This window comes from Protopterus annectens, chromosome 9.part0 (assembly GCF_019279795.1).
Source record: "Protopterus annectens isolate FY-2018-M chromosome 9.part0, PAN1.0, whole genome shotgun sequence".
In the NCBI taxonomy this organism is placed as follows: domain Eukaryota; kingdom Metazoa; phylum Chordata; order Ceratodontiformes; family Protopteridae; genus Protopterus; species Protopterus annectens.
In genome coordinates, this window is record NC_056743.1 from 1169746445 (window position 1) to 1169769747 (window position 23303).

The following is a 23303-nucleotide window of genomic DNA, read 5'->3' on the forward strand; positions in this document are numbered from 1 at the left end:
CATCACAAATAGTTAAGACATAATAAAAACAATGTACAGCATCAAAACAGATTAAGATTTATCATATACTATTACCAATAATAAACCAAAATTATTAACACCATCAAAAAACTTAGAAGGGATGCAGATACATCTAAAGGAAAAGTACAAAATGATCAATTTATGGATGACCCAAAAAGATTTTATATAAAATTGGAAAACACAGCAAAAGGAATAGAAACATCACCAAAAAAGTAGAAATTGATAAATTTTGGAGAAGGATTTATGAAGACCCTGCTGAATGGACAGAAGAATTAAAAGAAACAGTAATAAGATCCAATGTAGAAGATGTAAAATGGGATGAAGTAAATGCCAGAGAAACTGAAATAAAATTAAGAAAAGCTACTAACTGTAAAATCTCAGGGCTAGATGGAGTATCTAATTTCTGGATAAATCATTAACATCTTTACACAAAGACTTAGCCCCGAGGAAGAATTACTTAGATGTGCATCTCAGATACCAAACTGGTTTACAGGAAAAAAATTATACTTTTTAGGATGGCTTGCAGGTTCACTAGAAAGTACAGTTTTGTACCTACCATAAATGTAGATGTTCGAGTGCTAATACAGCTGCAGTCATAACAGATGGGTTATCCTGCCGTCAGGCGGGTCCTCGGTCGGCCGAATTCCAAAGTCTAGGTCCGGCGTCGGATGTCATCGCTTCTTCCCTGACGTCAGTGCGGCAGGGGTATAAAAGAACCAGCAGACGCCATTTTCTTCCGTTTTTCTTGCCCCAGATGTCAGGTGCCCCCAGAAGGAAGGCAAAACATCAATTTATGTAATAATGCAATGTAATATAATCAAAAAACAGTAGTTGCAAGCAAATACACCATAAAAGAATACCCCAATCAGGTTGTATGAGGAGGTGTTTGTCATTAGGCCTGTCCCAAGAGGGGAAGGAGGGAGGGAAACCTGGACTGCAGCTGTATTAGCACTCGAACATCTACAATTATGGTAGGTACAAAACTGTACTATGTTCATCGTGCATACAGCTGCAGTCATAACAGATGGGTAGAATCCCAAAGCTAAAAAGGGGTGGCAGGCACTAAGTGGAACTAGGAGGAGCAAGGATGCTCTGCAAAACTGCTGTGGCAAAGCCCGCTCTAGATTTAGAGTATAGTGGTAGGTGATAGTGCTTGGAGAAAGTATGCACAGAACTCCAAGTGGCTGCTTCCAAAATATCCTTGGTAGGAACCCCCCTGAGGAAAGCTGCAGAGGTAGCTGTGGCCCTTGTGGAGTGAGATCTGATGCTTGTAGGTACAGTTTTACCATGAAATGAATAACAAAAGCGTATGCAGTGGGCTATCCATTTTGAGATTGTCTGTTTGGAAATAGCCTTTCCTTGAGCACCTGTAGCATAGGACACAAAGAATTGCTCTGATTTTCTGAATGGCTTTGCCCTGTCCAAATAATAACGAAGCTGTCTGTGAATGTCCAACGAATGTAGTAGTCTCTCCCCTTTGTTTTGTGGATTAGGATAAAAAGTAGTTAAGTGGATAGCCTGATTCAAGGCTACATTGGATACTACCTTTGGCATAAAGGAAGGGTTGGTTCGTAAGGAAACTCTGTCCTGATGGAAAATGATGAAAGGTTGCACCAGCCATGAGGGCTTGTAGTTCCGAAACCCTGCGTGCTGAGGTGATAGCTAGAAGGAAGGCTGTTTTCCATGACAAATATTGCAGTTCTGTTGAAGCAGCTGGCTCAAATGGAGGCAGGGTCAGTTTTTCTAAAATGAAATTGAGGTCCCAAGCAGGTACTGGTTGATTCCTTGGGGGTTTTATATTCTTAGCCCCTCTGAGGAACTGTCTTAAGAGAGGATGAGAGAATAAAGGAGGATCAGTGTTGTATTGTGCAGAAATGGCTGAAGCATGGATTTTGATGGAGAAGAATGAAAGTCCACTGTTTAGCATCTCAGCTAGGTACTGTAATATTTGAGGTAAATTCAGTATCCCAGGATTCTGTCCCTTTTTCTGATTCCAGGCACAAAATCGTTTCCATTTGGCAGAGTAGGCTTTTCTAGTAGAAGGCCTTCTGGCCTCCAAAATGACATCCTGCACCTCCTTGGAGAGGCGGGTCTGTTGGGAAATCAAGGAATCCTCCATGCGGCTAGATTGAGTGTTTTCAGCTGACTGTGAAGAGTTCTGAAGTTGTGCTGGGTCAACAGAAGAGGCACTAGAGGCAGGATTCATGGTGGGGAATGTGTCAGGCTCCTCAGCAGTGGATACCAGTGTTGTCTTGGCCAGTCTGGAGCAATGAGAATCATCTTTGGCCTGTAAGGCATAAACTATCAATGTTGTCCAACTGAAAGAAAGTGCGTCCACTTTCCAGGCCTGAGGATGATAGGTCCTTGAGCAGAATTTTTTCAATTGGTAATTTCTGTGGGTAGCAAAGAGATCTATGTCTGGCCTTCCCCATGCTTGAATTATCTTTGCAAAAACTTGAGGATGCAACTTCCATTCGTGTGGATCTGTCATATTTCTGCTTAGGTTGTCTGCCAGCGTGTTTTCCTTGCCTGGCAGGAATTGTGCTTGAAGTTGGATTTGTAATTCCAGAGCCGTGTTCCAAGGAGACATGGCTAGTCTGCACAGGGGATATGAGTGAGTTTCTCCCTGTTTGTTTATGTACCACATCACTGTGGTGTTGTCTGTCCTTTATCAAGATCTGGCCTGGATGCAGTAGGTCTTTGAATGCCATAATAGCATTTTTCACTGCCAGCATTTCCTTTTGATTGATGTGTAGGTGCTTTTCTTTTTGGGACCATTTGCCCTGAATGCACTGATCTGTCATGTGTGCCCCCCAGGCGTAGTCCGAAGCGTCTGTTGTGATGACTTGATTTGCTGCTTGAGGCATGCAGAATGGGAGACCTATGTTTCTTTGGCATGCTTGAGCCCACCACAGAAATTCCTTTTGGAGACATGGAATGAGTGGTATAATTGTTTCTAAACTGTGGCTGTGTTGAGACCTTAAGTTTTTTAGGTACCATTGAAGTTTCCTCATATGCAGCTTTGCACATGGGATTAGCAGGATGCAAGATGCCATGAATCCCAGAGCCTGCAGGACTTTCCTTGAAGTCAGCCTGGTGAAGGTTGCCATTTTTCTGAAGTATTGAGATAGTTGCCCTTGTTTCTCTGGCGTGAGGTAGGCCATCTGGGTGTTTGTATTCAAGCTGGCACCCAGGAAAATTATTGCTTGAGAGGGTATTAGTTTTGATTTCTTTTTGTTGACTGTGTATCCCAGAAAGTTCAACAACTTTATTACAAATGCCAGGTGTTTCAGAAGTATGTGCTTGCTGTCCGCTTGGATCAGGCAGTCGTCCAAATATGGGTATATTTGTATCCCTTGAATTCTGCAGAAGGCAATTACTGATGCCAGGCATTTCGTGAACACTCTGGGCAAAGTAGATAAGCCAAAGGGCAATGCAGAGAATTGATAATGGGTTGAACCTGCAAGAAATCTGAGGTATCTTCTGCAATCTTGTCTGACAGGGACATGCAGGTATGCCTCCTTGAGGTCCAATGTTACCAGCCAAGACTCCTTGCCCAGCATGGGAAGAAGCTGCTGTAATGTGAGCATCTTGAATTTTGGTACGAGTAAATATGCGTTTAGGATGGATAGGTCCAAAATAGGTCTCCAATCTTTGTCCTTCCTTGGTACCAGGAATAGTCTGGAATAAAACCCTTGACCCTGTTCTTGTGCAGGTACCTCTTGAATAGCTTTCATGTCCATGAGAGCTGAAATTTGTTTTTGTGCCACTGCCCTTTGATTTTGTGGCAGGTTTGGCATGCCTCTCATTTTTGGAAGGGTGTGAAAGTGGAATCTGTAGCCTCTGTCTATAATGTCCAGGATCCATTTGTCTTTTGTGACAATATTCCAATTTTTTGAAAATAATGCCAGTTTTCCGCCTAAAGGTGCTGCCATTAAAGCTTTGCTTGGCATGCAAAGGTGAAAGTCATTGTGTCTGCTTTCTGAATGGCTGTAATCTATCCTTTCCACCTCTTGGTGTAGGTGCTTGCCATTGTCTGGCTCTAAATGATCCTTGAGATTGCCCTCTACCCCTCGGGTGCCTGTATCTACCTCTTTGAGGTCTGTCCGTGGCTGGAAAGGATCAATTTTTTGAAGGCCAGTTTCTGCTGAAACGTGGAGGTTGTACCTGTAGGAAATCTTTCACAGTTTGCATTGATCTTGCCTTTTCCTCCATTTTCTTTAATACCTCCTCAGCTTCAACACCAAACAATACATCTTTTTGAAGAGGTGCATTTAGTAATTTAGCTTTGACATGATCTGGTAAGGTTTGCTCTTTGAGCCAAGCATGTCTACGTATGACAGACCCTGTAACAGCAGCTCTACATGAGGCCTCTAAAGCATCAAAACCACATTGCAAGGTATGTTTACCCACTTGCTCTGCACTATGCAACAAATCCTGCAACTCCTTCAAGTCTGGTTGTTCAGGTTGTGACATTTTGCTTTTCAACTGAGATAACAAAAACTGTTGATACTTTAACATATGGAACTGACAGTTTAATGCCCTCATGGTTAAAGTGGCCGAGGTGTATACCTTTTTCCCCCCACCTTTCTAAAGCTCTGGAATCTCTCTGAAGGTAATGGATTTTTGGCAGTAGAGGCCTTAATTCCCTTGGGACCCTGTGAAATAGTTTCTGGGTCAGCAGCATGGCTTTTGTATAGGAATTGGTGTGAATCAGGAACCCGGTAATACCGGTCAGGCTTAACAGGAGCTGGTGGTAAAGAATCTGGGTTAAGGCTGGCCTCTGAATACACATCATCTAGTATGTCTAAGACAGGAGGGATAGCCAGAGGCCTGTGCTGAGGAAGCAAGAGAAAATCCCTGAGCCTTTTCTTGGAATCTGAGTAATCTTGGCCTTCCCAGTGGAAGTGTTCCCTCAAGGTATGCAAGGTTTCCCCAAAAGAATAGTCCTCCGGGGAGGAGACAGAGGGAATGGACTCCTCCGCATCAGAATCTTCAAAAGGGGAGTATGAATATTCCTGGTCTTCAGAATGTTCTGAGGTAATGGAGGCCTGGTCCGAGGAAGGGTAGTCTTCCTCCAATCTGGGCCTTTTGTCCGAGGGGGGTTGAGAACCCCTGATAAGAGTAATCAAATCCTCAGCCATTTTGAGCATCTGTTTTTTAGGCATGGGGCCTTGAGAGGGGCTCAGTGGAGCTTGTCTTTTAGTTTTCATGGCTGCTTTAGATTTTGTGAAAGCCTTAATGGAAAAAGAAGGCGGCCTGAAGACACCTTGAGAGGTGGCAAGCCTGTCTAAACTCTGAGTTTCCCCGCCAAGAGTGGCGTCAGTATCTGTAGTCGGGGTGGGGGCCGAGGAGCCTGCGACCTCGGGCACAGAAGACACCGCTAAAGAAGCGTCATCGGTACTCAGGGGCTGCGTAGGCGCCTCGCTGAGAACCGGAGCACCTGTAGCTGGCTTTAGCGTGGTGTCGGTAGAAGTCGGGGACCTCGTATGTCGGTCCTTATCTTTGCGTCTTTTACTCAAAACTGGAGTCGGAGTATCCTACGACAATGTAATTAAATTTTTTACCAAAATAGTGTTGGGCGAACTCTGCCCGACGCTTAATAGTACGTTTGTTGAACCTAGCACAAAAACGACAGGCCGAGACGTTGTGGTCTGGGCCTAAGCAAGGAATGCAGAAGGAATGGAAATCCTTATGCGGTATTTGCTTCCCACATGAAATGCAATTATTAACTTTGTCTGACATCGGTCTGGGGCAAGAAAAGTTTCCCCAACGGGGTACTTAGCTTTCAAGAAGACTTCGGCTGAAAAATATTCGTAATCTCAGGAGCTGGCCGACCGGCATTTGCGACTGCTTCTGCTTCGGGCACCGCGCGGCAAGAAAGACTGAAGAAAATGGCGTCGGCTGGTTCTTTTATACCCCTGCCGCACTGACGTCAGGGAAGAAGCGACGACATCCGATGCCGGACCTAGACTTTGGAATTCGGCCGACCGAGGACCCGCCTGACGGCAGGATAACCCCATCTGTTATGACTGCAGCTGTATGCACGATGAACATCTATACACCAATAACTTGCTTCCTGACAATATACAGGCTAAATACTGGAATTGATGCAGATAGTTTACAGTAACTTAGAAAAAATCAATTATGGCAATAGAACAAAAGGGTAACAAAAGAAAGTCATAGAAAATAAGAATCATTTATTGCTAAACAAAGCCATAAGAAAAGTGAGGCATGGATATATTACCAAAAAAAAGCATCTGACAGCATTCCACATTCATGGATAAAGGAATGTTTACAGATGCAAGATACATCCTACATTAATTGATTACATTACAGCAGTGGTGCACAACCTTTTTTGTGGGTAGGGCCACTACATGAATTCTTAATGCATCTGCGGGGCACCTCAAAATAGAGTAAGTCATTACGAGTTAACAAGAGGTATAGATGACGGGCATTTTTACTTAAGACAGCAGTCATGAAATTGCCTGTTTTCTACATCAACTTTGCATTTAACTTTATTCTGGCTTGCAGCCATGACTTATTACAAATTTTTGCAGAAAGTTACTACTGTTTACAGATTACAAGTTATAAACAACAAAGAATAGTTACTTCAGCAGCTAAAATTAGAGCTGTGCGCAACTGCAGTCAATTAGGCAAGTAAGCATGTGGAAAGTTTGTGTGACTGGAGTAAGGCATAGCATTTTTTCACTCTTTTTAAAAATTTTTGGCTACTCTCTGGGGGCCAGATGGTAATGCGTCGAGGGCCGGATTTGGCCCAAGGGCCAGACGTTGTGCACCACTGTATTACAGTGACAATGAAATGGCAGCAAACCACTTTGAGCCATGACAAAGGACAAAGTACTATCCCAGTGATAAAAATTCAAAAGGTGAATATTCCAGGGTGATTCTATGCCACTGCTGTTTTGTCTTGCCCTTAACCCATTAAGCCATTTACTAAATAGATAAAGGTATGGTTACAATTTGGCTCCCAGAAACAAACCTTGTTTATAGATATCTCAGCTACGTTTTTGCTGATGACTTAAAATTGTACAGTTCATCAGATACTACAAATGGTTAAAACTTTCTCATAGTGGAAGACTTTCTCATAGTGCAAGAATATCATAGTCTTGATAAATGTGCAAAAGCAACATGTAAAAGAGGAAAGTTGCAGTACCAAGAAAATATTAATATGGGACAGGAATGTGACAAATTAACTTGAACAAAAGGGAGTGTATAAATATTTGGGGATAAATGAAGGATCTGCAATAAAATATGAACAAATGAGAATGAAAATCAGTAAAGAATACTCCAGAAGACCAAATATAATGCTGAAACTGCTTTGATGTTTAGGAATAAGGACCATGCTATAAACCAGTTTGCTCTTGTTCTAACTTACAGTTTTGGGGCAACTGTCAGACCCCAAAAGGTACTGGATTAGTTGGACAGGAAAACAAGAAAATGTTTCAAACTTATCAAATGATATACAAAAATAAGTGTATACCAAGATTATATTCCTCATTCTAAAGGAGGTGGGGCCTCCTCAAAACTGATATGTATAAATCTGCAGTCATGGGACTGCATACATATCTGGTGACCTCACCAGGTCCAAGCATTGTGAAAGTTTTAAAATATGAAGAAAAAGTCTGACATCCTTGCTTAGTTAAGCAGAAGAGTTTCAGTGTTAAGTGGGAATAAAAACTAAAAGACAAAAAATCAGACAGCAACGGAATGTGTCAAAAACAAAAAAAAGAATATAAGGAAAAGGATCAGACAACAAAAGAAATTTGGAAAAGCCATCAAAACGGTTTAAAGTACAGAAATATCGTGGAACAACCTCGTGCTGACCAAAATATGAAGCAGGAGTGGTTAAAGAGAAGTAAACTGGAATCAAAAGTTGAAATGATAGTAATGGAGGTTCAGGATACTGGATTGCATACATATTTGGTTTAGAAAGTCCACTGAACATGTGGAAGAAACAGACAAATGCAGATTTTGTATACAACAAAAAAGAAAAAGAAAGAAAGAAATGGAAACAGTTGCAAATCTTGTTGCTGGGTGTGCTACACTCATTGCAGAGGAACTGAATACTGAAAGGCACAATAATGTGGCACCACTGTTGCACTGGCAATAATGCAAACACTACACTACAAAATAAAATAAATGGTGCTCAAACCAATACTTCACTGTTGTAAATACTAGACCTGTTCACTTGCACTTATGATCCTTATGCATCTATTGATTTTTTTTGTATAATTTTCATGGATCTTTATTTGGGTAACTCTTGTAAACTGTCATTTTAAAAAAATTATGTCTGTTTTATGTACAACTTGGAGCTTTTCTCCCCGGGCCTCCACCAAAAATGGTCTTTCACTAGCCCAGTGGACTTTCCCGGTAATCAAATGCCAATAAATAAATCAAGTATATGAAAAGCACTTGAAACAATGAACTTTATGTCACAGGGGATCACCTGTTACCAACAGTTCAAAAAAAAAAGAGATATAAAAAACAGATCCAGTACTTCTCAAAAAATACAAAAGGTGCACTTGGTCATCGAAACTGTTACAACCAGTGATTACAGTTGTCTTGGGTACAGGAAGGCAGAAAGTCATAAAGGATTTGCTAGCAGAAAAGATAGCAATGTGGAAAAAAGATACTCCTGAGAATTCCAATAGTAGGAGCAATGGGTCTAAACAAATAATTTACAGTCTTACTTAGATATGCTACCAATACATATAACCCATATGAATTACACAGGAGGAGGAAATTCTGGCGATACTGCAGGTGCTGAGAAGAGCACTTGGCTAACAAAGACTGCAGCTATACTAACTTCATGAACTCGAAATGTACCCTAACTTAAGAATGGGATCCATTCCCATCATGGTATTACAAACCCAAATGACTCAGAGAAATTAAACCCAGGAAAAAGCAGATAACAGATTATCACAAATAAGACCACTCTTTTTTCAGAAAACTATCACACACTGTACCAGTTACTCACGGGAGTGGATTCCTCCTCCATAATTCCTTTGCCCGCAGTGTCTGATAGACTGTCTTTTGTCGTCCCTCAACACCATTTTCCCCTCTGGTACTTCTTGTGACCCGAGATAAGTCTATCTTTTCATCCCAAGTTCCTGAAAGGATGAAAGAAGCATTACCAGAGGAGTCCGTCACAACTCCTGTAACCTGTATACGAAAAGATAGAAAATAAGATTAGCAAACTGGGTTAACTATCACCCCTGTTACAAAGTAAAGGAGAATTTCAAGGCTGTATTTGCTACAAGTTTTGACTAGCCAGCAAGAGAAGTATGAGCATTATTTTCTAATCTAGTGACGAGCAGTGTTACATCTGCCTGGCCTGCAGCACTCAGACAATGTTAGCGTAGAACTGCTTGCATCCTCTCCATTTTTTAAACAAGTGATACACAATGTCAAGAAAAATACAAGACAAAAAAATAATACATCTGCCTGCTGAAGTGGTATTTTCTGCTTTTCCCAACACTGCTATCTACTAGTTAACATGCATAGAAGTTTTATCAGCAACAGCATAACGAATGCTCATCTCTTTACAGAAACCAGAGTGGTCTACAGGCTACTAAAATGCTCAACATTTGGATAACTGTTTAGCTGTTATACACTGTACTTCTGCATGACAACTGACAAGTCAGTATAGAAAGTAGTGCATCACACCTCTGGATACTTCTACTCTGTCTCCTGCTATTAAACTTGAGTTTAGCTAATTAAGTCTGCGCCAAAAGTACCTCTAGAAAAAGGCAAACTTGTGTCATTTCACTGAAACCACTTTCATTAAAACCACCATCACAAAATAATACTGAGACCAACTTCAACTTGAAAGAAAAAAAAAAACTTCTGCTAAGGGGTATATTCACAGGTCCCCATGTCATCTTATTTAAATACAACTCAGCAGTCATACCACTGTGGGGAAATGGCAAACAGAAGTAAAATCAGCAACATACTGGAAGCATTCTGCTGAAATAAAAATAATTATACATAACCATGAAATAAAACATTTACTTCTAAGCAGAAATCACAATAAAACTAAATAAAAAAACAAATAACCCAAGAACAAACTGGAGATCAGGCTTTTTTCTTTCTTTTTCCCCCCTCAGTGAAACTGATTTAATTGGAACTGGCTTTAATGAAATTTCATGCTACAAGTGAAGTACAGCTGTGTAAGTAAACTTTCCATAACAGTAAATGATCAAATAACTCACTGCTGCAGAAGCATATAACTATATAGAGAAGCACTGTGCCAAGAATTGGAGGTCTGACCAGTATACACAGGCGTTTGGGCCCTTCCACTCATACTGTATGTCTGAGAAAGCTCAAGGGTGTGTTGGGATAAAAATGAGATGCACACAGCACTAAAATATAGAACTTTCTTGCCTCCATGTATAAGGGAGGCTGTCAAATGGAAGCAACTTGGCCAGCTTGCATTACTGAAATTTTATGTGCTAGAAGAAAAGAAGACAAGGAGTACAGTTGTAACCCACCCTGACCACAGTGTTATTTCTAGAAAGGGAGAATGATCACCACCCAAGACAAGGGGTATGGAGAGAGTACTGCAGTACTCCAACAGTGATCTAATTCGAGCATCTGTTATGGCAAGTTTACTCACATAACTGTACTACATTCTTCATTTGCTCACTGTTGCAGTAGCACATAACTATAAGCATGACTGCCAAAGCCTAGAGTAGGACTGAGTATCAGAATCCAGGCGCCATCCAGGCGCCCTTCAAGTACTGATCTGAAAAATCCTGTTCTGGTCCTGGAAAATGAGCTAACAAATGCCTATGTAGTTAGTGTCATTCTAATGGGATTCAGCATACATCACCTTCAGATGATACCGTAGTTAACAGTTATGTACTTACCAAAACTTGGTATCTGTGTTATCCGTAGTCACCATTCATCATGTATGGGTCTAGGATCACACATTGGATCAGAGTTAACACACAAACAGCAGCTTAGCTCAAATTCCTCCCCTCCCTTCCCTTAATGCTCTGCTGCCCTCTAACCCCACAGATCAAGTTTGCCCTAGAGAAAGAAGACAGACAGAGAAGACCTGCCACCAGAAAAGGTCCACCAAAGTCCTACCAATCCATCAAGAAGGGGGAAGGATGGTGGGATTGTGATGAATGGTGACTACAAACAGCACAGACACCAAGTACATAACTATTAATCTGATGTCATCCTAGTCACCATTCATCATGTATGGGTCAGAGTCCTCAACTACCCAACATTCTCGCATAGTCTTATGGAAGGGCATGCCGAAGAAAAGTGGAGCCAAAAGAAGCCCTCAGCCTAGAAACTAGGTCAAGTTTGTAATGAGAAATGAAGGTATGAGGAGAAGACTAGGTTGCCTCTGCACAAATGTCATCCAAGGACTGATGAGCTGAGAAGGCAGCTGAGGTACCCACTGACCTGGTAAAGTGAAGTCCATTGATACAAGCAAAGGAGAACCACAGGAGGAGTGTATGTAGCAAATGCACTGAGAAATCCAATGGGAAATGGTGAGTTTCGAGAGAGCTTGGCCCTTCCTCTTTACTGAAAAGGCCACAAACAACTGGTTTGAGAGTCGAAAGGACTTAGTTCTGAAAAACAAAGCTGTCAATGAACATCTAAAGTGTGCAAAATGTATTCCCCCTTGTTAGCATAATTAGAAAAGAACACTGGAAGTTGGAGAGATTGACTGAGGTTCACTTCAGTGGCCACTTTTGGCATAAAGGAAGGACTGGGTCTCAAGGCCACTATCTTTATGGAACATCAAATAAGGAGGCTTAATGGTAAGAGCCTGCAATTCTGACACACTCTTTGCTGAAGTTATCGCCAGCAAAAAGGCAGTCTTCCAAGAAAGAAATCTGAGGTCACAGGAAGCAGCAAGCTCAAAAGGGGGCCTAGTTAAAGATTGCAGGACCAGAGCAAGAGCCCACGGAGGAGGAGGATTCTTGACTGGAGGATGTAATAAAAAGACAACTTTCAAGAAAGCTTTGCAGAAGTGAAAAGAAAAGGCAGATTCATTATTGAGATGAAAATTAGAAATAGCTGCCAAGTGGACTGTGAGCATAGAGAAACTAGCACCTTCCTGAAAAAGGGAAACCAGAAAAAGAAGAATGCCTGAAATAGGAGCCGAGAAAGGATCCAGATTCGGACATTTAGCCCAAAGAGAGAATATTTTCCACTTACTTCTATAAACTCTCTTAGTACTGAGGAGCAAGGAAAATGTCCTTCACAGGGTAGGCAAGCCTGGACTTAGCAAGAATCACTGGAAGTAGACAAACCAAGCTTGTCACATGGAGTATCTGTAGATTTGGAAGTGGAAGGAGCAACGAATGAGAGATCAGATCCGGTACTGGATTGAGTGCCCAAGCAGGGTGCTTCAGAATGAGACTGTAGAACAGGGAACCACACCTGCCAAGGCCAGAAGGGGGCAATGAGGATTAACTGTGTCCTGAGGCATCTTGCCTTCTGAAGAACTCTTGGAATCAATGGTAATGGAGGAAAAGCATAAAGGAGACCCAAAGGCCAATCGTGAGTCACAGCATCTCTGGGGGACTCGCCCTCTGGAGGATCAGGGTGAAGTAGCTGCTGCATTTCTGATTGGGGGGGAGCAAACAGATCGCAGCTCAGCTGGCCTCACCGATGGAAGATCTGTTTTGCCACTAGTGGATTCAGGGACCACTCGTGAGGGGTCAGAATAGCCCTGCTCAGCTTGTCTACCAGCATGTTGGATGCTCTGGAAATATGTGTTGCAAGGAGAAAGTGCCTTGAGGATATCGCCCACTCCCAAACCCTCATGGCCTTGCAACAAAGCAGATAAGAACGTGTGCCCCCTTGATTGTTTATGTACCACATAACATCCATGTTTGCCTGTATGGAGTGCCATTGTCTCCAGAGGAAGGCAATCCTGAAATGCTTGCAACGAAAGGAGGACATCTCCGGAACATTTACGTGTAGTTTGGCTTCTGGCTGGGACAAAGTCTCTTGGACAGTCTTCCCCTGGAAGTGTTCCACCTCCCCCCCCCTAGGAGGGAAGCATCCATGATAACTGTAGCCATCAGAACTGGAGGAAAAAAGATCTGCCCACTAGGAGGTCTGGAAAGTGCATCCACCACAACAGATGTCTTCTGCATATTGGAGTGAGCCGAATAGGGACTGACAGAGGATGAGAGAGAATGGACCACTGAACCGCCAAAGTCCACAGCAGAACACTCATGTAATACCTGGCCATCGGAACCAGATAAATGGCTGCTGCCATAGAACCTAGAGCCCTTAGAATGAATGACATTGGAGGAAGAGTTTGCTCCAGAAGAGATTGTACACGAGACTGGATACGAAGCATGCGTCAGAGGGGAAGAGCTGCAATCTCCGAAGTAGTGTCCAACTGAGTGCCTATGAACTTCAGCTGTCGAGATGGGGTCAAGGAAGACTTGGCAAGATTCACTGTTATCCCCAACTGATCAAAGAGACGAAGAAAGCAGCATGTGGTCTCCACCAGTTGTTGCTGTGAGGAGCCAATCATCGAGACAGGGAAACACCTGGAATCCCTGCAGTCTGAGATGAGCTGCCACCACAGCCATACACTTTGTGAACACCCAGGAGGCTGTGGTGAGTCGAAAGGGCAGGGCTCTGAACTGGAAGTGATCGGCTCCTAGGTGAAAGCGGAAAAATCTCTTGGAACACCTATTTTGATATGATACTACGCTTCCTGGAGATCGACAGAACACACCCAGTCATTCTTGTGCAGATGGGGCACAAAAGACTGTACAGTGACAGTACAGTTGTGTACCTACCATAAATGTAGATGTTCGAGTGTATTCACTGTTGCAGTCATTACACTTGGTTATCCTGCTGGCAGGCTACCCACAGTCAGCCTGAATTCCAAAGTCCTGGTCCGGCGTCTGTTGCTGTCACCTCTTCCCTGACATCAGTGCGCCAGGGGAATAAAAGATGCAGCCAATGCCATTTTCTTCAGTTTTTCTTGCCCCAAATGTCAGGTGCCCCCAAAAGGGTAGGCTAAAAATTCTGCTCATAAAAAAGCATGCACTAACATAAACATTACATTCATCTACAAGCAAATATACCACATAGGTTGTACAGAATAGAGAAGTACAGATAAGTCCCAGCAAAGAAAGGGGGATGGAGGGAGGGTAACCTGGACTGCAACAGTGAATACACTCGAACATCTACATTTATGGTAGGTACACAACTGTACTATGTTCATCGTGTTTCACTGTTGCAGTCATTACACTTGGGTTGAATCCCAAAGCTGAGGTTGGGTGGCTGGGCCTAGATAGAATTAGGAGTGGCTATGAGGCCCTGCAGAACTGCAGTGGCGAAGCCTGCTCTGGATTTAGAGTAAAGAGGTAAGTGGTAGTGTTTTGTAAAAGAGTGCACTGAAGTCAAAGTTGCAGCCTCCAAAATGTCGTTGGTTGGTACTCCTCTGAGGAAGGCTGCTGAAGTGGTTGCTGCTCTGGTTGAGTGTGGCCTAATGCCCTTGGGCACTGATTTGCCATGTTGTGAATAGCAGAAACAAATGCAATGGCCTATCTATTTTGAAATAGTCTGCTTTGAAATAGCTTTTCCTTGCGATCCTGCAGCATATGCCACTAAGAGTTGCTCAGTCTTTCTGAAGGTTTTAGTTTTGTCCAAGTAGAAGCGTAGCTGTCTGTGTATGTCCAAAGAATGAAGAAGTCTCTCCCCCTTATTCTGTGGGTTTGGATAAAAGGTAGGCAAATGAATGGTTTGGTTAAGAGCCACACTGGACACTACCTTAGGCACAAATGTTGGGTTTGTCCTTATAGAAACCCTGTCCGGATGAAAAATAATAAAAGGTTCCACAGCCATTAGTGCCTGTAACTCTGAGACTCTTCTTGCTGAGGTTATTGCTAGGAGCAGAGCTGTTTTCCATGATAAGTATATTATCTCAGCTGTATTGGCTGGCTCAAAAGGAGGCAGTGTGAGCTTTTCCAAGACAAAATTGAGGTCCCATGCAGGTGTTGGAGCTCTCCTTCGAGGTCTTATGTTTTTGGCCCCTCTGAGGTACTGCCTTAGCAGTGGATGTGAAAAAATAGGTGGATCCGTATTGTAATGAGCTGAAATGGCAGAGGCATGGACCTTAATTGATGAGAAGGATAGGCCTTTGTCCAGCATCTCAGTTAGGTATTGTAAAATCTGAGAAATATTTGGTACAAGCGCATCCATTCCTTGTGCCTGGTTTCAAGCACAGAATCTCTTCCATTTTTCTGTATAACATTTTCTGGTGCTGGGCCTCCTGACCTCCAAAATAACATCCATAACTGCTTTAGCGAAAGGTGTGTTCTGAATGGTTAAATTATCAGCCATGCAAGCTAGATTTAGGGTTCCGAGTTGGCTGTGCAGGATCCGATTGTTTTGCTGGATCAGCAAATGAGGAATTTGAGGTAATGTCCAGGCTGGGCCTTGAGACAAGCTCTTTAGGATTGGGTACCAGTGTTGGCGTGGCCAGTCTGGGGCAATCAATATCATTTGTGGCTTCTCTTGTCTGACCTGTAGGAGTACCTTGGGGGGAGAGGCAGTGGAGGAAAGGCATATACTGTAAGGGTTTTCCAGCTGAATGATAGGGCATCCACTTTCCATGCTTGTTTGTGATAAGTCCTTGTGCAGAATCTCTGTAGTTGGCAGTTGTGCGGGGAGGCAAATAGATATATGTCTGGGCATCCCCATTTCCTTGTTATCATGCTGAAGATTTGTCGATCTAATTTCCACTCGTGAGAATCCTTGAGATTTCTGCTTAGTTCGTCTGCCAGAGTATTTGTCTTTCCTGTCAGGAATTGTGCTTGCAGGTGTACATGAAAAATCAATGCTGTGTTCCACAAGGTCATGGCTTGTCTGCAGAGGGGGTAGGAATGTGTGCCTCCCTGCTTGTTTATGAACCACATGACTGTAGTATTGTCCGTCTTTACCAGCAGTTGTCCTGGATGGAGTAGATCCTTGAAGGCTGTCAGGGCATTCTGAACAACTAGCATCTCTTTTTGATTGATATGAAGATGCATTTGGCTTGCTGGCCATGCTCCCTGAATACATTTTCCTGCCATGCGGGTCCCCCCAGGCATAATCTGATGCATCTGTTGTTAGTGTTTGCCTGGCCATGGGTAAAGTGAATGGCTGTCCCTTGTTGTGGTGACAGGCCTGTGCCCACCATCGAAACTCCTGTTGCAGGCAGGGAATGAGGGTAATTAATGTTTCCAGGCTGTGGCAATGTTGAGTCCAAACACTTTTTAGATACCATTGTAGTTTCCTCATATGCAGTCTTGCATATGGAATTAGTAGAATGCAGGAAGCCATGAAGCCCAAAGCCTGCAGAATTTTTCTTGCAGATAACTGGGTCTTTGCTGCCAACATTTCGAAGTAAGAAGTCAGTTGCCTTTGTCTGGTGTGAGATAAGCTATCGGGGCAGTTGTATTTAAGCTTGCACCCAGGAATATTATCTCTTGTGAGGGTACTAGTTTTGATTTCTTTTCGTTTACTGTGTACCCTAGGCAAATTAGTAATCTTTTTACAAATGCCAGATGCTTTAGTAGAATGTCTTTGGTCTCTGTTTGAATAAGGCAGTCATCCAAGTAGGAATATATTTGTATTCCTCTTTGTCTGCAAAATGCAATTACTGGTGCCATGCATTTTGTGAAGACCCTGGGCGCGGTAGATAAGCCAAAGGGCAGTGTAGAGAATTGGTAGTGCATTGAGCCAGCTATGAATCTGAGGTATCTTCTGCAAGATTGTCTGATTGGGACATGCAGGTATGCCTCTTTGAGGTCCAAAGTTACAAGCCAAGCCTTCTTTCCCAGCATGGGCAGAAGCTGTTGCAGTCTCAACATTTTGAATTTTGGTAAGTCCAAATAAGTATTTAGAATAGACAGGTCCAGAATTGGTCTCCATGCTTTGTCCTTTCTTGATACTAGGAAAAGTCTTGAGTAAAATCCTTGTCCCTGCTCCTGTTGTGGCACAGGCTGAATGGCCTTCATGTCCATGAGAGATATTTGTTTTTGTGCCTCTGCCCACTGATTGTGTGGCAGGTCTGGCATACCTTTTGCCTTTGGAAGGGTGTGAAAGTGGAACCTGTAGCCCTGAGAGACTATGTTTAGGACACATTTTTCCTGTGTGATCGTGTGCCAATTTTGTGAAAAAAGTGCTAGCTTTCTCCCTAAGGGTGCTGCCAAGAGAGAAATGCTTGGCATTGGCAGAGGGAAGTCACTGGGACTATTTCCTATATGGCTGTGATTTGTCTTCTCCGCTTTTGGAGGTAGCACCACCCCATTGTTTGGGCCTGTATGAGCCCTGGGGCTGTTGCCTGCCTCTAGGGCGTCTGTATCTGCCTCTTTGTGGCCTGTCTGACACGGGAAAGGACCAATTCTTAGAGGGTCAGTTCCTGCTAAATCTGGGTGGCTGTACCTGTAAGCAATCCTTTACTGTCTGCATAGATTTAGCTTTATCCTCCATTTTCTTCAACACCTCTTCTGCCTTAACACCAAACACAGTATCATGCTGTAATGGAGCATCCAATAATTTTGCTTTAACATGATCAGGCAGAGTCTGTTCCTTTAACCAAGCATGCCTTCTAATAACAGAACCTGTTACAGAGGCCCTGCAAGAGGCCTCTAGTGAATCATAACCACATTGCAAAGTATGCTTTCCCACTTGTTCAGCTGCATGCAATAAATCCTGCAAATCTTTGTTCTCAGAACATTCAGAATTTGTCAACATTTTCTGTTTTAACAAAGCCATTAAGTATTGCTAACATTTGAGCATATGAAACTGACAATTTAAAGCCCTTACAGCCAAGGTAGCAGAAGTGTAGACATTTTCCCCCATCTGTCCAGTGCCCTAGAATCTCTATCTGAGGGGACAGGGTTTTAGCAGTAGCAGCCTTGACCCCTTTGGGACCCCGAGAGATAGTTTCTGGTACAGCAGCAGGGTTTTTATATAGAAATTTATGAGAATCTGGAACCCTGTAGTATCTGTCCGGCTTAACAGGTGCAGGAGGTAAAGAGTCAGGAGACAGGCCGGACTCTGAAAATACATCATCTACAATGTCTAGAACAGGTGAATTGCAAGAGGTCTGTGCTGAGGTAGTAGAAGAAAGTCTCTAAACCTTTTCTTAGAATCTAAATAATCTTGCCTCTCCCAGTGGAAATGCTCCCTCATGGTATGCAGGGTTTCCCCAAATGAGTAATCCTCAGGAGGAGAAGCTGAAGGAATAGATTCTTCAGCATCAGAATCTTCATAGGGAGGAATAGAATATCCCTGTTCTGAAGAGGAATCAGAGGAAATGGAAACCTGATCAGAGGAATCATATTCAGTATCTTGCCTAGGCCTCTTATCAGGAGGGGGATGGGAACCCCTGATCAAAGTAATTAGGTCTTCGGCCATTTTGAGCATCTGTTTCTTAGGCATAGAAGTCTGTCCTGGAGAATGCTGTACTTGTTTCCTTGTCTTTAAAACTGTTTTAGACTTTGTCTTGGATGCTGAAGTAGGCTTGATATAAAGTTGTGTAGGTTTGAAAACACCCTCAGAAGCCGATGCCTGCTCAGCAGCTCCGGACCCATCTGAGGGATTAGTTTCCGATGGGCCAATACCTTGAGTATCCAGAGGCCTAGTGGTCTCCACGTGGGAGTCGGAGGCGGCCTGTGGCTCTGAGGTAGCGGGAGTCAGGGCTGCGAAAGTGCCTCACTGAGCACCGGCGACTGGCCTGGAAGAGGCTTTGTCGAAAGTTTTGGACCTCAGATGCCTGTCCTTTTCTTTCTCCTTGCGCTTTTTATGAATTCTGGTCGTTCCGACGGCATTATACAGTTAAACCTTCGGCCAAAGTAATGAAAAGCAAAATTGTACCGACGCTTAATAGTGCGTTGGTTAAATCTAGCACAAAACCTACAACTAGCAACATCGTGGTCAGGGCCTAGGCAAGGAATACAGTAAGAATGAAAATCCTTATGAGGTATTTGCTTCCCACAAGAAACACAATTATTAACTTTTTCTGACATCGGTCTGGAGCAAGAAAAAAGTTTCCCCAACGGGGTACTTAGCTTTATAGAAGACTGACTGACTGCGGGTAGCCTGCCAGCAGGATAACCCATGTGTAATGACTGCAACAGTGAAACACGATGAACATCATCTGAAACTTCAACTTCTTGACCGATAGATTTAACTGACTGAGGTCCAAAATTTGGATGCTGGTCCCTCTGTTTTCTTGGGTACCAAAAAGAAGTGGGAGTAAGTTATGGATCCTCTCTGTCCTGTGGGGACCTTTTGGATAGCTCTTTATTGAATGAGGTTGGTCACCTCTAGACAGGCTAACTCTTTTTGACTGGGTGGCATGTCGGGAAGGGTTCTGGTTTTTGGCGGGGAGTTGAGAAATGGAATACAGTAGCCTCTGGATACAATTTTTAGCACCAATTGATCAGTTGTGATTGTCTGTCCAGGCCAAAGGGTGCATAGATAAATGCCCCCCATTGTCTCCAGGGAGGGACCGTTGGTCAATGCCTCAGGGACGCTTAAAGGGCTTCTCAGAGAAAGGCTCCCTGGAGCCCTGATTTTGCGGGTTTCCTCTGCCCCTAGGGCAGTATTGACCATTGAAACCTCTCCCCCGTCCCCTGGAAGAGGAATCTTCTGTTCTGACAGCCTAGGTTTCTTGCTAGAGACCTCCCCAGAAGAGAAGGAAGTAACAGCTTCTCTATTATGCTCAGAGGAGCCCTGCTTGGTCAAGGAGTCCTTGACCAAGGGACCCCCCCTGAGCCATCCCTCTGAGTAGAAGTGTGTTCTAATGGTCAACCAGGGCCCTGGGGTTGAATGGGGCACAAATGCCACATTCAACCTCCAGGTGGCCGCCACTGAGTCAGTAGAGGCACTCCTCATGCAAGTCGGAGACAGGCATCTTCCGACCACACGAGGAGCACCTCTTGAATCCTGAAGGCTTGTCAGACATCCTAACCAGACAAACACTAGCCAAATCCAAAAAAAAAACACAAGCCAAAAAGGGCAAGCACTAAAAATCCGTCCACACACACAAGTAGCCAGAAAAAGAGCTAACTACAGAACCCCCCTAAAAAACTAAACACTAAGAATGAAAAGCTCACACAATTTATTATTATTATTATTATTATTTATTTTACATTTGTTAACCGGGATGGTCCGACTGGATACATGTCCTTTTTCAGCGGAGGCCTGGGGAGAAAAGCTCCAACAGAGTTACATTGATAATTAGGTACAGTAAATGAGCTGAAAGAACTTAACAAAAACATAGGCTATTTACATACAAGTACAAGACTGCCATTACTATTTCTGAGATTACTACAAATGTAACATTATTAACATATTAGCAAGGACGGTAGGCAGTATAATGACAGAGTTAGAAAGGATACATATTTCTTTATCACAGTATACAAAGTACTTATCATCTTAGCTAGTTGTTTATGTTTTAGTTAATGGCACAGAGCTAGTCTGGGTTTGAGCAAGGACATAGCCAGTGTGACTTGAAGTGGAGTTTTAGACTATTTTTGAATTGACTTGGAGAAGTTACAAGCGTGATGTTATTTGGGAGAGAGTTCCATATTTTACCAGTGGTGTTGGCAAATAGCGCGTCACCACCTAGGTTGAGAGATTTAGTTGTTTGGACAAGGAGTCTGTTTGCTGAGCGAAGGCAGCTTAGATTGGAGTAGGGAGTCATTAAGTTTTTTAGTGCTGGGGTATTCTCAGGTTAAGGATTTTGAAGGCCTCTATGAGTTGGGACTGGTGAAGGTGTGGGAATTCTATCCATCCAAGCTTTTTCAGGTTAGTACAGTGGTGCATTCTGTAGGGTAGGCCTGTAACGAACCTGGCAATGTGATTATAGCAGGATGAGAGCTTGGCCAGATCAGATTTGTTAAGGTGAGTGAGGACAGGAGAGGCATATAGTAGGGTAGAGAGAAGGTGTGAATGGGCTGTGGCTGCCCTGGCATTCGGGGTAAGGAAGGCTTTAATTCTATATAGGGTCCCAAGTTTCTTGTTGACTGACTTAATGGCTTGGTTGATATGTATATCAAATCTGAGTTTATTGTCAATGTTTACTCCTAATAGCTTTGTATAGGTGTCTGGGGAGATGATGGTCCCATTATTGGATTTTATAGTGAAGTTTTCAGTCGGAGATCTATTGGTTGGGTAGAAGAGAAGTAACTTGGTTTTGTTTGGATTTAAGATCAGGAGATGGTTGGCAAGCCAGTTTTCGACTTTGGTGAAGCTATGTTGGGTGGTAGTTAGTAGATTTGCAAGAGAGGCATTGGAACATATTATAGTCGAGTCATCTGCATATTGAATGCAGGTGGCTTCAGGGATGACTGTTTGGATGTCGTTTATGAAGACTGAAAAGAGGAGAGGTCCTAATATGGAACCTTGAGTAACTCCTATGGTATTTGGTAGTAGGCAGGAGAGCTTGTTTTGCCACATTACTGCTTGTTGTCTCCCAGTGAGGTAAGCTTGAAACCAGTCAAGGGCTGGAGTATCTAGATACAGGGTTTTTAAAGTATACAGAAGTAACTGATGGTTTACCATATCGAAGGCTTTCGATAGGTCCAGGAAAAGAGCAGAGGATATTTTTTTATTATTCCGGTTAAGATTAATGTTTTCAGTAAAAGAGAGGAGGGCAGTGGTTGTACTATGATGGGGTCTGAATCCATGTTGAGAGTCTGTGAGTAGTTTATTTTGGGTTAGATAGAGCATTAGTTGGTTGTGCATGCACAATTTGGCAAGTGGTGATAGTATGGCTATAGGTCTATAGTTGGATAGTTCTGTGGATGAACCTCCTTTGTGGAGTGGAATAACATAGGATATTTTCCAAATTGAGGGGATTGAGGCCTCGGTTATGGTTCTGTTAATTAGGATTGAGATAGGGTAGGCTACGACATCTGTAGCAATTTGCAGGTATTCAGCCGGCAGAAGATCGGCTGAAAGGGTGGTTGGCTTCAGTTTTTTCAAAAGGGATCTGATAAAGGATGTGGACACTGGCTGGAAGTTAAAAGAGAGTGGTGAGTCGGGTATAGTGTTTATAGAAGTGTGGGGAGGAGAAAGTTGGTTAGCTAATGATTGGATGGTTTCTGTGAAGAACGTATTGAATGAATTGGCTATATCTTCTTGGCTCTTGTCAGATAATGTTCCTGGGGTCGGAGTTGTGGATTTGCCTGGTTGGAGAAGTTTATTTATGCCTGCCCAGTACTTTTGAGGGTTATTCTGATGTTTATGTTGCAGATTGTAGAAGTAATTTTTCTTATCTAGTATGATGGCTTTTTTAGTCTCATTTCTAAGTTGTTGGAATTTGATACGATCTAGGGGTAGTTTGGTAGTGCGCCATTTATCCCATGCTTTGTCTCTAGTTGTTATTTTGGTTTTGGTGTCTGTTGTTAGCCAGGGTGTTAGTTGAGTTTTAATTCTTATTGAGCGTTTAGGGGCATGCGAGTCAAGTATAGTAAGGAATGAATTGTTAAATGATGACACTGCCTCATCAAGGGGAAGGAACTTTAGTTTTGTCCAGTTACATGATTTGAGTTCAAGTTGAAATTTAGTTGGGTCAAAGTTTTTCTTGGATCTGATAGACCTATAAATAGGTAAGCTTGTACAATTAATTTGGTCTTTCATGATGTATGTGAGCAGGTGATCACTAAGATCATTAGGGAGAGTTCCAGACATATAGTTCTGGGGATGACTGTTGGTGAGTATCCAGTCTAGTATACTCTCTTTTTGGTTATTGTTGCCTGTACATGTGGTAGATGATATTACCTGAGAGAATCCATGTAGGTTAACAGGGATGGGGTTGGACTGTGCTGTGCATTGGTTCCAGTCAATATTAACATCGCCCAGGACAATGGTTTCTTGAGGGTAGTTGTTGGCTATCCAATGTAGAATGACCTCTAGTGTTTCTACATTGTTCCCAGGGGGAATATAGGTGACAATTAGGTTAATGCCCTTATGATTATTTAGTATAATTTTTAGAGCTAGTATTTCAGCGTTAGAGACCTGGGGTGGTTGTATAGGGTTAGTTATGATGTTAAGTGTGCTATTATATAAGACGGCTATTCCACCTCCTCTTTTCTTTACTCTATCTGCCCTAAGTATATTGTAACCAGGAGGCAGGATCTCATTGTCTTTGGTTGATGGCCGGAGCCATGTTTCAGATAGACACATTATGTTGGGGAGGTATGTGGCTAGTACAGCATGCAGGCTATGTATCTTATTGTTTAGGCTTCTAATGTTTAAGTGGC

General features: G+C 42.9%; 1 protein-coding gene across 1 annotated transcript in view; it reads right to left on the reverse strand.

Annotated features, from left to right (window-relative positions):
- Positions 1 to 23303, reverse strand: part of LOC122811903 (oxysterol binding protein) — a 1660581-nt gene that overhangs the window by 80949 nt on the left and 1556329 nt on the right. The window contains exon 12 of the mRNA XM_044084058.1: positions 9023 to 9207. Within this exon, the coding sequence (XP_043939993.1) occupies positions 9023 to 9207 (185 nt within the window). The remainder of the gene's footprint in view (positions 1 to 9022; positions 9208 to 23303) is intronic.